Genomic DNA, 15,476 nt, shown 5'->3' on the forward strand with positions numbered 1-15,476 from the left:
CATTTTCTGGATTTCAGGACTTTGTGGTAAAGCCATATTTAGCTTCTTTGCAGATCAGAAAAAGGAGCTGTAGAACGTATGAAAGCCACACATTCTTAACCTTAAAGAATCTTGTCATCTAATGAGAGTTTTCTGTCAAAAGGCTTTTTTCTTGAAAGTAGGTTTTGTGGGGAAACTCTGGGTTTTCACAGTGCTTTTGCCTGGAATGGTCTTCAGAAATAGGGAGACAGAATGTACACAGACAGAATGTACTTGTTTGAATATTCATTTGAAATGTAAGGAAGTGATTCTAAAGACCCTTTCACAGTGCATTGCCACCTCTGTTCAAGAAAAATGTTAGTCTGTAAAGTCAGACTAACTCATTATTGCCTCATGTATATGTTCCACCCTTGGGGCCATTATTGGTAATCAATAGTTTGATAAAGGCTAGGGATTTTTCATTTTCAGTAAAGATAAAAGCATAGAAAATGTGACCTGGGTTTCTAACATGCAATTTAATGCCTAAACTACCAAACACTGGAGTAAAGAGTGTACGAGATCTGGTTTGCCATCAGAAAATTTCCAAAAGCCTTATGTTGTTTCATTCCAACATGAATTAAAAATGGATTCTGCAGACTTTATTTTTGTCTTCTTTCAAAATAGAATGAGAGTGATACTACTCCCAGGTTTCTGTCTCAAAGAGCAGGATGATGGACAAGCTAGTGTTTGTTTTGAAATGTTCTTTCAAAGCAGTTAAATTCTATCACAGTTACAGCCTACCAAGGGTCACTTTAAGCCAAGAGCACCTTTCCAGTGTGTACTTCAGTGCCTGGCTTTGTTGTACTGCCTCCTAGGATTCTTTCCAATTACTTAAAATATGTCTTTATTTTTCTGAATGCCTTTTACCCGACTTAGAAACTCTCACTGTCAGAAAGCCAACTGTGTGTCTCTGTATGCATCATAATCCTTTTGTGCTTTAATCAATAAAGAATTGCAAACATTTCATTAGCAGGCATATTGCTGGGAGGTTCTATAATTCAGTTACTGACTGTGAAACCAAGACCTCACTTTAACTCCTTCTGTCAGTTCTACTTTGCTGTATGAAATCATAGCAAACAGGGGGAAGGAATCCCTGAGGTCATTCATGCATTCTCTGTCTCCCAAGGGCAGATCTTTTCATCTTGAGTTACTGTCACTTTTATTCATTGAGTTTGTGAATGGTGTGCTATTTCCTATAAAAATCCCTTTTCGTTTCTTTGCTGACAATAAAGACTCTGACCTTATCCAGAATTCCTGGCAATACCTTCCATTGTTTTGCTTTCCCATTTTAAATGAAAGGATTTATCCAAGGTCAAGAGATAATGCTCCTTCACGATGTTCAGAGAGTTTCAGTTTTTCTTAAGTGCAGCTTCTCTATCTAGAGAGAGCACCACAGCTACAAGTGTTAATTTTAAGAACCAGACTGGACTCATAGGATGCTTATAAAACACCTGATCCAATCAATCAGGTGACATTCCCTAAATATGAAACGTTCCCTGAAGAGGAATCAAGTTTTTCTGAACTGAGAGCTGAGGGGTTCATGATTCAGTGTAAGATTCACCTAGTTTATTCTTCACACATTCCCTATGTGGCAGGGCAGAATTCTCATCCTATTTTCATGCAAATAAAATTCTACCAATCATGAAATTGCAAGTAAATGAGGAGACAAGCATAACGAAGTGAAGAATTCAACATCCTGCAAGTTACCCCTTTCTGTCTTACCTTTTTCATTCCCTGAATATGAAGCTCTTTCAGTTTCTCCTTCATCTGTTCACAGCTATTTGTTTCTTTCATTATACTCTTGTGAATGCTCTTTCTCTATCCTTTCAGCATCACAGAGCATAATTTGCATGAGAATAGCACAGTTCTCCCTTAACTGAAAATTGAAATATTTTGTGTTTTGTTTCTTCTTGTGCTTGTTGTCCTTTGAGTCCCTCCCTGTACCCTGATCTACTGCCACGTGTACCTCATGTACTGCTGCTTTCAGTAAAATTCTTTTTATGGATGGCAACAGCAGTCTTATCATCTGTTCTCTGTCTCATGGCTTTCTTACTCATACTGCATGTTCCCTCTTACGTAAAGGCAAGCTCATTTTATAATCCACAGAATTATTTTTTTTAATGGCCTTTCCTGAGTTCAGTTTGAATCTCTTCCAAGTTTCAGGCTTTCAGGATTTGTGCATTTTTGATCAGAATTTGCAGGGGATCTTCAGCGTGGTCTTTTTTATTCAGTTAGGTAGTCCTTGTTCTTAGGCATGGTCATGTGCTTCACCTTCCACTAGTGGTTAAAATTATTTCCGGATTCTCTAGATAAAAGTTAGGAGGAAGAGAGAGAACCCCAGTTCAAAAAGAAGTCAGAAAGAGCTCTCTTTGGTGGAGATTGTGCTGTGACACCAATGTGAAAGAAACAGATGAGATGTCTGCACAGGCAGCCTTTGAGCCAGATGGAGCAAAGTGCTTTTTCAGGAAGGGAAGGGAGGCACAAATTAAGGACCCCAGACACTTTGTGTATTAAACTAAATTAATTCAACATTGTTTAAGAGAAGGAAGCCTGTACCACTGAGCTCAACAGGATCTTGTCCTCTCATAGAACTGCTCTCATACTTTACCATCATCACTTTTTCAAAACTGCAACATAGTTTGCACAATGGAGTCCTGATGTTGGTCCCAAAACACTACAGTGATGCAAGGAATCACAACAGACAATGGCAATCAATGGTTTCAGATCAGACCTTCTCAAAATTCTCAAAGCCATATATATGACTATCTTTAACAGACGTCCTTAATCTTTTCGCAGTTGTTCAAAGTTGGTGTTTCACTGTGAATTAAATAAAGAGAAATTTTAAAATGAGAAATAAACTCATTTTTATGTGCTTAGGATAGATAAACAGGTTATCAGTTGATTCAGAGACAGTAGCAGTTTACAACAGCTTTAGTGACAGTGCATCTGCTGAGAAACAGCTACTGGGAGTAGTTTACCCTTTTTGCCACTCCAGTTGCCAGGAATTATTACTTCAGAGGTACCTTTTTAGGAAAAACATGGTCTAATTAATCCATATACCTTCTCATTGCACTGGCTTAAACTGTGAGTGCACTAAAGCTGCCATCTTGCTTGCACCATTTAGCTTTAGTTGCATGAAGATTAACTTGTTCATGTGTCTGACCCCTGAATTCTGAGCATAAGATGCCATGTTCAGATCTTGTGCAAAATCCAGACCAAGTGTAGAAGGAGACATTATTACAATCTGAGTATGATTACTCATAACTTTACTTAGATTATGTTCTACTTGATAGGCTTTGATAGCTTCTGTAAATTCTGAGCTCCAGGCTACTCCATCAAGAATTGCTCTTGCCTAGCATAAATATTGACTCAGAATAATCCCAAAATAATATGGCACAGATTTGGAACCCAGTCATCCTGTTTCTGCTGACCCCAATGAGCTTTAGTCTACTGCAAATGCATTCCAAAAAAAGGCAGTTTGAATTGCTGGTTTTCTTTTACTTGCCCTTTGGTTAGTGTTATCATTTGGATAATCATAGGAACTAGGTGGTGGAAAAAAGCATTTTTCCATTTTCATGTCTTCCTTTTGGCTGTACTTACTGCTTACCATGTCAACCTAAACAGTTTTGAAATCTGGCAAACTTAGAGAATACTCTTTGGTTTAGACTGCTACGCGTTTTATCTGTAGCCTACCAGTTGCAAAAAATCATTTTCCTCTGCACAAGGCCTTAAGACAGGGGGTCAGTCCAGCCTTCCTCTCTGATTCAGAGGAAATGGCCATCATAAGCCCTACAGAACAGTCATTTAATTTAGTCCAAGAACAACTTTTTCTGAGCAAGAAGGTGCCATTCAGTGTCCCTCTCATGCTTTTCCTAAGAGACAGATGCTGCAAGGCTGCCTTGAATGTAGGTGATGACTTTAGTGGCTTCCCTCTCCCATTTTCACTTAGGTTGTGTAGTTCTCTTGTTTTCATGTCAGCTAGGTTTTTTTTCTTCTGTTAAGACTTCTTTGCATGAGAAGAGAGAGCAGCTCTTACATTTGCAGTTGTTATCCACTCTTTCCAGTCATTGTGTTATGATCAGGAGTCTGGGAACAAGTGGGGTTTTTTTGGATCCTGTTGACTTCAGACTGCCATGATGAGTAACAAAAAAGATCAGAGAATCACTTCTCCATATCTCCAAATAAAGCACCTTGGTACTAGACCCCATCCTCTTGCCTTTATTGGTGTTTACCTTGTCCAGTTTTAATACCTTTCCTCATGATATTTTCAAATATTGTAGAGGATCTATGGAATTTTGTTCTGCTTTGCATCATATTTTAGTTCCTATAAAACTGGTTTGGATTTTAGTCCAGACTGAACCAACAATGAATAATAGAGAATCCAAGATTTGCCTGATTTTGACCAATACCCTTAAAATCATGTTATGTTCCTTCATTCATGAGATAACTTGAAGTCACAGAAATTGGCTTTATAAAATAATTGGCAACTTAAAAAACCCCAAACAAACAGATTTTTTTAGAAGTTTGTATTTTAAATGGTTATATTTACTTGTTTCATAGAAGAAGCTGAAAATCAGGCTTTCAGAAATATTCTCAAACCATGAGATCTGTTCGGAGTTTCAGGCATTTAATAGTTTCAAAGCCAAATAAATCCTGTCTAGTGTGACTCTTTAAGAAAGTGACCTGTTACCACCTGAGAGAGCTCTGGTTGAGTTCAAAAGCTTCAGAAGTAGAACCTGAAGAGCTGCTCTTTCCCTGCTAAACCATTGCAGGCACTGGAGTAACTTCACCTGCTAACCAAGTCAATGTTCCTGGATTGAAGGATTAGCAGCTCAAGCTTGTGCTTTTTAATTGGATATTTTAATATCCAGAAGCAGTGCATATCCCATAGTGCAGTGGACTAATCTTAAAGCAAGAGTTCCTATGGATTAAACCATAGGACATTGGTAATGATTTTAAATATTTCTTGTCTGTGGATCCATTGAGCAGACACATGAGAGATTTTTCCAAAATTAGGAGCTTACATTGGAAAAATACAATGTAATGTCTCCCAGACCGCCCAATATAAATAGATGTCCTTTTCTTTAGATCACTGTTTCTGCTTGAATTTTCTGGTATGAATTCAGTAGAGATGTAGATGGGGCTTCAAATATCACTTTAAATTAACAGTAAGGTCTAATTGTTTCAGATTTTGAACTTTGTCATAATTAAGAAGCAATCTAAATGCCAGTAACATGATGCTGCTTTAGTTGTGTCTTCCAGGTTTGTTTTTTTTTGCTACCTTGTGAGAACAAAAACCAAAACAAAAACAAAAACCCCAAAAATCAAAACAGACACCAAAAAAAAGTTTGAAACAAACAAGAAAAAAGGCTAAAATGTTGATATTGTCTTTCACAGAGAAAAAAACAGCAAAAATTATCTGTAGGACCAATATCACCATGAAGACTTGATCCAATTTCTAACGTCTGTTCTTTCCCTTCCATAGCTTCTCCACTGTGATAGAATGGAAATAAGTAATTTACTTTTGCCTCTTGGCCTAAAAGTTGTATTTGTGCTTCAAATATATGCTGAGGTTTAGTAGTGCTGAGGTGAGGGATGAGTTGGTGTGACCCATCTCAGAAACACAGGTGGTCGTGCATTGGTTTTGTTCTGTGTGTAGCCCTCAGCTCCCCTCTTTGATGTAGCCTCTTTCCCACATTCTGCTATTCATGTTTGCTTTCTTTTACCAATGTTTTCTCACGACCTTGAGTTTAAGGAATTTCATCAGTACATCTCTCCAATTATCCAAAGTGTGAGAGGTACTGTCACATGTCCTCTTGCTCACTTGGATCTTCATTCTGTTAAGAGTTCGTCATGTATGAAAGTCAGAGTTGCTAGAAAGGTTGCAGGGTATTTACCCTTTTTGGTTTGTTTTACTAAATCTGTGTGAAAATAAGAAAAGCTGCCTTGATTCCTTCTATTTATACATAGAAATAACTCTTGTTCATTGAATGACCCTTACCCTATAGATCCAGTCATCCATGCCATGAGAAAAAAAAATTGTTGTGTCTATTCATTTTCACTGGATGTCATCCAGAAAGCAGAAATATTACTGCTTATGTTCATCTTGTGTTGACACACTGCAATAAAGGAGTCTTCATATGCCAGAGTTAATCTGCTAACAGAAGATTTACTGCTCTTTGCAGTGCCATGCCAAACGTAACCTTCAGTGCTTTTTCCTGAGTTTTAACCTTAACTCTTTACCCCTGGCAAATCCTCCTGCCCTTAAACTGTGCCCAAGTTAAAAATTTTAAATTACGTGATACATTTTGCCTTCCCTGAAACATAAAATTATTATCTGATATGTTGGTCTACGAAGACGCACTCATGTTCACATACAAATGGAAATGCCAGAATTGTCATTTGCAGAATTCTTCAAGCAGAAGTTTCAGCCTGTAAGTCTATAAAATAGTGCTTTCCAGAGAAGTAGATGAAAATCAGAACTATATTGCTTAAACAGTTAGGTTGAGGTCCTGCCAGATGAGCAAGAACCGTCTGAAAATCAGGAGCTGCTCCGGTTTCAGAAATCCTTTCAGACTCATCTCCATTTTCAGAAATCCTTTCCAGATAACATGTCAATCCCTTTGTTAGTTGTGCTTCCTGGCAGTTACATGCAAATCCATTTCTATACTGGTAGCTCTCTCTACATGATGTCATTACATAGCAAACAGACATAAAAATATAAAAGCTATCTGGAGGACCGTGTGTGAATGTATATGGGCTCAGAGACCTGTCCCATGCTGTTAATGCTGTTAAAAGTCTGTGTTTCAGTCTGTTCCTAAGTGCCAGGAGCTTATTTCACACTGGTGGAGAGGCCTGTGCCAGTGCAAAAGAGAAAAAACAGTTACTTTTTTTTTTTTTCTAAGCAGTGAAGTTCTTAAAAATGGCCAGTCTAAGTTCACCTTGAGGGCAAAGCACTTTAAAATAAAAATCTTTTAGTACTAGTCAATAGAAAAATAAAGCCTGTTCTGTTCTGTGTAAATAATTTTTGATCAATGTACTGTTCTAAAGCAATTCCCAATTAGCATATCCTATAGCTGATTGTCAGACCCTGTCCACAGGGTACAATTGTGACGCAGGCTGTGAATATTCAGCAATAGGAGTCTGTAAATCTGAGTAAGTAATGACAAAGCCTCTTTAGGGAAAGAGGTGAGCTGAGTATAATAATGGCAATCTTGGGGGGCAGTGGGGTATTTTAATTTAATCAAATCCAGAGCAACTGAAAAAGATACTATTAAAAGGACTTATTCTCTGAAGTAAATACTTTTCAGAAAAATGTACAGTTCAAACTGACGTGCTAAATTGGCATCCTTACATCCACTCCATTCTGTGGATCAAAGAGAAGTTAATCATTTCCCTTGCCTTTTATCTCCTTTATGGATGTGTTTGTGAGTATGTGTGCATATGCATGTGTCCGGTGTGTGCATGTGCATACATGAGTAACACCAAACAACGGCAGCGAGGGAGGGGTTCTTGCTTTTTCTGTAATGAAGTTGGAGATTTTATTTTTTTTTAATCCAATGGTACCTTATAGTCACTGCCCACTGTAGTAAAAGCTCAGAAGTATTGCAACTTTCTCTTGCCTGTGTTTGCCCAGCCACCCTTCTACATACTACAAGCACTGGGAAATTTCAATGACACAGCTTGGAATGGGTTCAGTGACCTCAATTATGCCCTCCCACCCACTCCAAACTCCTTTCAATTTGCAAAAAGCTTTAAGTGGACAAAACCCAGATGCCTTTTGCTTGTAGTTCAGTAAGAACAGATTGGGCATGTAGATTCTTGTCAAAGTGATATATGTAGTTCATTTTCCATTAACTCTTTCTTAACTAAGGGTTTTAAATTCTCAGTTCCAAGCCTAGCACTCTGCTTTGCTTTCTATTGTTTTTAAAGTTCATTATGCCTACAGCATCATTTAAAAGTGAACTTTAAAATACCTCAGCTAGACATTGACTGATGCAAAACAGAATGTTTGATTCTGCTTTTAAAGGCAACCACTTTTTTTTTTCTTTTTAAACTTTATTATATGTAATAACCCATCCTATTGTCTAAGAGAGTTGAAAAAACACGAACTAAATACACTAAGTAAAATCTCCAGTTTGGGAGGTAAAAGAAATCAAGACTTGTGGAAATGATTTACCAGTCAAAACCAGTACGTGGATCCTGATGACCTTGAGCTTGCTTCAGTTGGCTTACTTAAAACTTACATTGTTTTTAATATGTTGTAATATTGCCCCAAAGAGGCAGCGCCCTTCCCCTCCCCCAGAGCATTTCATTACACTGCCTTTCTCCCTCTCTCTCCCTCTCTGTCTCTCTTTCATTCTGCAGAAACATGTGCTGTCAATAACGGAGGCTGTGATCGGACTTGCAAGGATACCGCGACAGGGGTGCGCTGCAGTTGCCCAGTTGGATTTACCCTGCAGCCTGATGGGAAAACGTGCAAAGGTCAGCCTCTGTTTGCTTTGCAATGCATCATTTGCCTTCAGCGGGTCCAGTACAAGATGTAAATATGCAGTTATTTAATCAATACTTTTTAAGACGATTCAATACTGGTACCGTAATTGCAATTAAGTTCATTAGCTTTCTCCTTCTCTAATTTTTATGTGTTTACCTGGTTCAGTTGTTTTTCTTTTTTATTTATTAGAGGGTTTTATTACTGCAAAGAAATGAGATGCAGAGGTCAAACTGTTTCAAGCTGAGCAGAGATTTAGAGGAACAACTCGGGGCTGCAAAAAGCCTTTAGTTTCAAAGGACATTCTGATACCTTTGTAAAACCTCAGTCATCTAATGGTGTCTGCATTTTTCTATTCAGAAAGCAAGTTACAATTGTCAAGCAATACTTTGTTGCTTGGGAATAATCAACGACTTATTGCTGAATGAAGCCAGGTATTGCTCAGAAAAAAACCCCAGATACTTGGTCATTTCTGCACCTTCAAAAGATAAATAGCCAGCTCCAAAGGAAAACCAAAATAACATTGACAAATGCAGGAGTTTAAACCACACAGCTGATACTCAGGTTTTACTGCTCCAAAGGCAGCACAAGAGCCTTGCCATTCATGTGTGTGTTAAAGCTGAGGTCAGGGGAAAAGAGAGCAGAAAAGAGCATCTGATAGCACTGTCAGCATGTGCTCGCAGTTAAGGAGACAGGGACAGCTCTCAAATGTCACCACACAGTCACACTTCAATGGCACATGAGGAGATTTGGGTACATGTTGGTAGGATCAGGCCATGCATCAACAATTTTCCCACTTTCCTGTGTATTCCTTTTGAGCTTCTTTCCAAAAGACTTGGAGATGGAGATCCAGGAGGACCTGGCATATATTCTCATCACAGAGAATATTTTTCATCACTCAGTGACTTAGCTTAAGTTGACCTAACTTGCTAAGCAATTATTGTGACTTTTTTTTTCCTTCAAATTGACCAGAAATGTCAGAATATACTCAGTCCAGGGCTTGACGTTACTTAAAATAGTAAAACCCACAAAAATAAACAGAAAATGTGTGGTTTCCTCTTGCTCCAGGCAGAAAAATCCTGGTGCTTGGGCATGATCCTATTAGTATTTATAGAAATAACAGTCCATTTGCCTGTTCATTTGAAAATAAAACATTTAAGCTGCCATCGCACACAATGTTAATAGTTAAGGGTGAGCACACATCAAAACTCAGTCATCTTAGTTCAAGCCACATAAAAATAAACCTTCATTTTTGTCAGCAGACTAGCTAAGCTGTAGCAGAACAGTAACAGTGATTCCACCAAGTGCTTAAAAAGGAGGCATTTTAATAATGTAACATGCACCTAGGCTTGATCATAATGTTTATTATTGAAACTGTGTCATGAATAAAAAGCATAATTCTAAATTTAGACCTTTGGCCAGAAAACTAACATGAAACAATATTTATATAATAATCAAGACTATAATTATTCCTACAGAAAAATGAAATATTCTACTGATCATCAAACCAAATACCTTAGCCCTAAGCTCTTTCACATTTTGCTTTTCCTCTTTTTTATGAGTAGAAAATATAAGAAACAAAATCTGTATTTTTATGATGCTGCTGATTCTTTCTTACTTTCTTAAAATAAGCAGCCACTGGAAATTAACACAGATGGTTTAATAAAGCAACAAGCCATTTCTTTTTAACCTTGACATTTTAGAAAATACTCATTATCCTAAAATGGTAAAATATAAATTTTGAATTTGATTTAATTAATAAAATATATCTTATGTATTGCACTGTAAGATTTCTGGGCTAGATCCTGCTCTCCTGAAGCTGAAGTGATTTTGCATTTAAACCTATGCACAAATGATCCTGCACTTAAACTGAGCGGTGAAGTTTCTTGCACAGCTTTTACAGGCAGTCCATAGTCAAAGACAGTTATCTGTAGGATTTGCATCTCCTTAGGGCAGAAGTGAACTTTTTGGTGGAGTGACATTAATGTCCTCTTGGCTCTTGCTGATAGGTAAAGCCTGGAAAAGACCAGGCAGGAGAAAGTCAGTGTACACATATTCCTTCCTCTGCAATCTCTAAAGACGAAAAGAGAGTAATCAGCACAAGTTTTCTCCTTGGATTTCTTTTTCCTCTTTACTCTCCTTGATTGGACTGGCCCCCAGTTTCTCATATACCCACTCCCCTGTTTCCTCCAGCTGTAATTTTACATCTGTGTGGTAAGAGTAAGAGATTGTCTCTTGGATGCCCTTTAAAGCATCTTCAGGGATCATGGAGCTGTCACATCCTGTCTTTCTTGGGCACAGTTTTCAAGTCCATGGAGCATCACAGCATGTCCAAGTGAGGTTTCTCATATAACATCATTTTAAGGGAGGTTATGTTTCTAAATATAGGAGAAAGATATGCCATTGTCTGTTAAGGGAAAGTAGAGATGTAGGGCATGTAAGAAAAGCTAAGAGGAACTGGAAGGAGAAATTAACTGAAAAATGCAATTGTGGGTTGAGCAAAATGATTAATATGGTTAGGTTTAATTTAGCAAATAATGTTGACCAAAAATAATGTTTTTATTGGAAAGTCTGAGGGTTTTTTTTAGTCCATTTTGGCATCTTCCTCTCTAAGCCATTTTACATAGTGCAGCTACTACATGAAATTGTGCAGAAGCTTAGATTCAAGTGACTTAAATAAGACTCAATGAAACATCTGAATTTTGGGTATTGCAAAGTGGATGTAGGGTAATTTATTAATGTGTAATTCTAGCTCACTTGTAGGTGAATAATATATTCACAATAATGTTCTTTTGCTATACTGGTAGTTTATGGATATCTGCTGACACATTTCTTCGGTTTTTTTTTTTACAAGTGAATGAAATATTTTTTTTTTAAATTCACAAAATAGAAGTACTATTTTTCTAAATAACAAAAATTTCTAGATGGTTCTGTTCAACAGTCAGGACTCTAGTCAATTTTAGGCACTGTGTAGACATGTAATGGGAAAAAAAGTTTACTGTCCAGAATGTCCACAGGTTTTTGTTTAGCAGTTGGGAATTGCATTAGTTGTTTAGTATAGAAAAAAGGAAAGTATACATAAAAAAGTAAAGACAAGTTCTTCAAAAGGAGTTTATGCAAGCATGCTTGGTTGCCAAAAGGTGGCAAAGAAACCCTTTTAAATGTAAATAATTGTTCTATGCTTTGTTTGCAACATCACAGTTCCCATTCTGTAGGTCTATCATAGAAGCTGGCAGGAATTTAAATCACAGAGTACAGAACTGAGTCTTGACTAAAAATCTGATATTTCTCCTGGCCCCTCCTAGTGTATCAGAGAATGAAAGGTGTAGGGGAGCAACTTCCAAGTAATACAAAGAACCTGCCTTCAGTGATTTTGCAAGAAGTTGACCTCTTCTGTAGTGAGAAATGAGAGTTCATTGTTCCCCAAAGAATCAGGCCCCTTTTTTAATGCACAGAACACTCTGGTTTATATCAAATGTCAGTAAATTCAGAAGGAAAATTGTTGTGGATATAATTTTAATATGGAATACATACAGGTATCTGCAGAGCACAAAAGAAGCTACTGTCCTTTGTTGTGGAGGATTGCTTTGCTTTCTGGAAACTGGAAAAATCTTTTTAATCTCTGATTAAAAATCTCTGATTTCTCTGTTACATACATTACTTACCTGGTCTTGCAGTGAAATAAGAGCAAAAGTGCTGTCTGTGGTTTAGTTAGAATGATCTTCAGATGTATTAATGGTGCTTGGATAAAAGTTCATTAACCTTTTGCTGTCTTTTAAAAGTCAGTCTTGAACTCAAGTCCTCCCTCAGTTGGCTTGGCACACAATGGAGAATGCTCCTTTATTCCCTTCAGCTTTCCTGTCAGCTTGGCTCTTAATAAGCCAAACCATGGAGGCTTTTGACAGCTAAGAGAAGAGACATTCCAGGCAGAAAGGGTTCCATGTTCTCCCTCTAATTAATGCTATTTAATTTCTACTGCCATTGTAACTGGGTGATGCCAGCTTGATGCTCAGTTCATTTGATGCTGTTGATTATTGTGCTACACATGAGGAAACAGTGTAGGTCACTTCCTTGAATGCCTACCAAGTTATCCCACAGAATTCAGCCAATTCAGGCAGAAAGGGAGACTGAAGATTAAAAGACATAGAGACCCAGGATGCTTATTGCTCATTACCTCCTACCCACTTTTTAATATCCTCTGTGTTGAGCATATCAGGGGTTCTGTGGTCCTCATCTCCCTTGTTTGTTGGTTTCTGTGCCTCCTTCCTGCTGAGTGACCTTTCCATGGATCCAGCTCCATTCTGCCCTCAGTGAGAAGATTCACAGGTTCAGCATTTTAATTATACTAAATACAGCTTGGGTAACTGATAATGAATGAGGCTCATTTGCAAAAGACTTGCAGGGTTCAAAAGGAGTGAAGTCAGACTAGATTAGACTTAGCAGAGATTTCTGAAGATTGTTTAAATCCATCTGCCAAACTAGATCAAACAGTAAAGAGCTCACCTTCCTGAGGACAGTTACAGGAGACAAGCTGGGCCAGGGAGAATTCTTCTCCCAAGACTTAAAGTAGAGAAGGACTGAGAATAATGGCAAAAGATGATGTCTGAGAGAGACAGGGACTTTCCCTGGTGGCTTCTCTAAGAAGAGAATCAGAGCAGGAGGAAGGGCCACAGGCTTCTAGCATGGTGTAAAATGTATGACCGTGTATATGATATATATGCTCCATTTCTGCTCTGGGACGTAACAAAGAAGCTGTGCCCATAGATAGGCACTCTTGTGCCTGAATAAAGCAACTTCCCAGCACTCTGCACCTAGAGGTACAGAGGGGAACTGTGCAGACTGCAGCCCTTGCTGAGCTCCTAGAGTCACATAGCACAGCAAATGGAAGTTTTAAGCAGGAGAAACTGGATTTCAAAGGGTCATTGAGCAAAAGCAACATCTCAACTATGGCTTTCCCAACAAACATCCATAAAGTGCTACCTAACTTTGCATAGATGTTTGGTAACAGCAAGATGTGGATTATTTTGTTCAGCTGATTCCCTGTTTTGTATCATTTCACCTGTATTTCATCATTTAATCTGCATCTTGTGAAGATCCACCCTTAAGGGGAAGGAACCTGACAACAGGATTTTGGGATCCTCAGCTGGGCTGGAATGTCAGGGGTTTAGTAGCAATGTGGTATTACACGTTCATAATGTGCCACCAGCTGTGACTAAGTGCAGCAGGATCAATTCCTGTGCAGGAACAGGTCTGTGCCAAGCCCAGGTGATCTCACAGACATGTTTAGGAGACAGAAAGTTCCCTCCACATCCCCACCTAGAGATGGAGCATTTTCTTGGCTGTGTGACACTCGGTCAGCCCTTCTCAGCGCTCTGGCATATTTAACCAGAGCGGTGTTGCGCTGGGGTTATGTGCCTGCACGGCAAACATTTCTCCTTCCTGCTGTCTCATTGTCATGGTGACCCAGCAATGGGGAGGGCTCTCCACTTCCTCGAAGCAGGCCCCCATCCTTCAGCATTCCGCCGTAGCAGAGAAATGTGGCACTGACGCGCTTAAATACTTGACTGCGCTGCAGTGGGAGTATCAGAAATGCCTGACTGGTGAATGATCTGTCCAGTAACTCAGCTCTGAAACCTCCTTTATCATTAAGCAATCTAGAAAAAAAAAAAAAAAAAAGCGAAAAAAAGAAAAAAAAAGCAGGAGTGTAGAGACTAATCAAAGAACTGCATTGAAGTTTATTTGAAATAAAAGGGAAATTTTGCATTGGCTGTGCTAGCTTGATATAATAATTACATTTTTTAAATCTTGACTAATTGCAGCCTATTACAGCAGGAAAATGTGTTTTAAATCAGTTCTGAGTACACAAAAAAAATGAAACCCTGAAGGTGAATTAAATTTTGAAAATATAATTGTTTCTGTGAGAAAAGGGTTTTTTAAAGAATGAGTTCCAATGAAATAAAGTATGTCATGTTTTGTTAAATATGAACTGAAAAGTTTCATTAAATTAAATGCTTTAAATTAATGCTTGACATCAGTTTGGTATAAGATTATGACTCAGATGCTGAAGGTTTTCCACTCTTTTCATTCAGAACACACTAAGTGAAAAGCTCACTGTGAACAGTTTAGCTGGCCAATTTGGCTTCATTTCCTGGCTACAGAGTATCTGTGAACAGTTATGATTTCCTCCATACTTCCATTAATCGAAATTACATAAAATTTGTTTCAGTTTTTTTTCTCTAAATTGGATTAAATTGACTAGAGCACTTAGAATTGCATCTTGTCAGTCCTAATCAATTCGTATGAAACTGAAAATGTTTCCTCTTTTTTTTAAAAATAGTACACCAGACAGAACACAGGTTATTTTTACTATTTATTACTATTAAGATATAGGTGTTAATCTCATGCATCCACTGTTAGCTTGCCTGAATTATGATAACACCTTTATTTCACTGTGATTGATTAGGTAAATTTCAGAGTACAATGTTTTTTTCATTTGTTGCCTTAATGCAATGGTCTTCCTGTCAGAGTACCTTTGATAAACTCAGGTTTTGTTTGATTCATATCCCCAATCAATTTGACGGTTTTTTTACATGTTAGCAAAAATTAGACAGTAAAATATACCCCAGTGCAAGAAAACCTCTAAAATGTATGCATCAGTCAATTTTACACTAAGGCAGATGAAACTTTTATGGCTTGTATCACCACACTTCTTACAACAATAGAGGTCTCAATGCCTTTAGAGTCAAGGCTGTAAGTTTGGAACAGGCCTTCTGAACTAAATGGGTCTGACCTAAGAGAAAAATACAAGACAGACCCAAATGATTTCATGTGAATGAACTTTTATTTCCCCTTAGTTGTAAAGTGATCTCATTAAAAGTAGTCACCCAAATACAAAGTTTTCCTTGGTTGAATTCATTCACATACATCACCATTTTAAATAGAAAGGAATTTAAATTATCTCCTGAAG

The 15,476-nt window shown here is 37.9% G+C and overlaps 1 protein-coding gene across 1 annotated transcript in view; it reads left to right on the top strand.

The window, feature by feature from the left end:
• SCUBE1 (signal peptide, CUB domain and EGF like domain containing 1) overlaps positions 1 to 15,476 on the top strand; it is a 194,894-nt gene that overhangs the window by 117,845 nt on the left and 61,573 nt on the right. The window contains exon 8 of the mRNA XM_059472548.1: positions 8,386 to 8,502. Within this exon, the coding sequence (XP_059328531.1) occupies positions 8,386 to 8,502 (117 nt within the window). The remainder of the gene's footprint in view (positions 1 to 8,385; positions 8,503 to 15,476) is intronic.

The sequence above is a fragment of the Ammospiza nelsoni genome, chromosome 5 (assembly GCF_027579445.1).
Source record: "Ammospiza nelsoni isolate bAmmNel1 chromosome 5, bAmmNel1.pri, whole genome shotgun sequence".
NCBI classification, from domain to species: Eukaryota; Metazoa; Chordata; class Aves; order Passeriformes; family Passerellidae; genus Ammospiza; species Ammospiza nelsoni.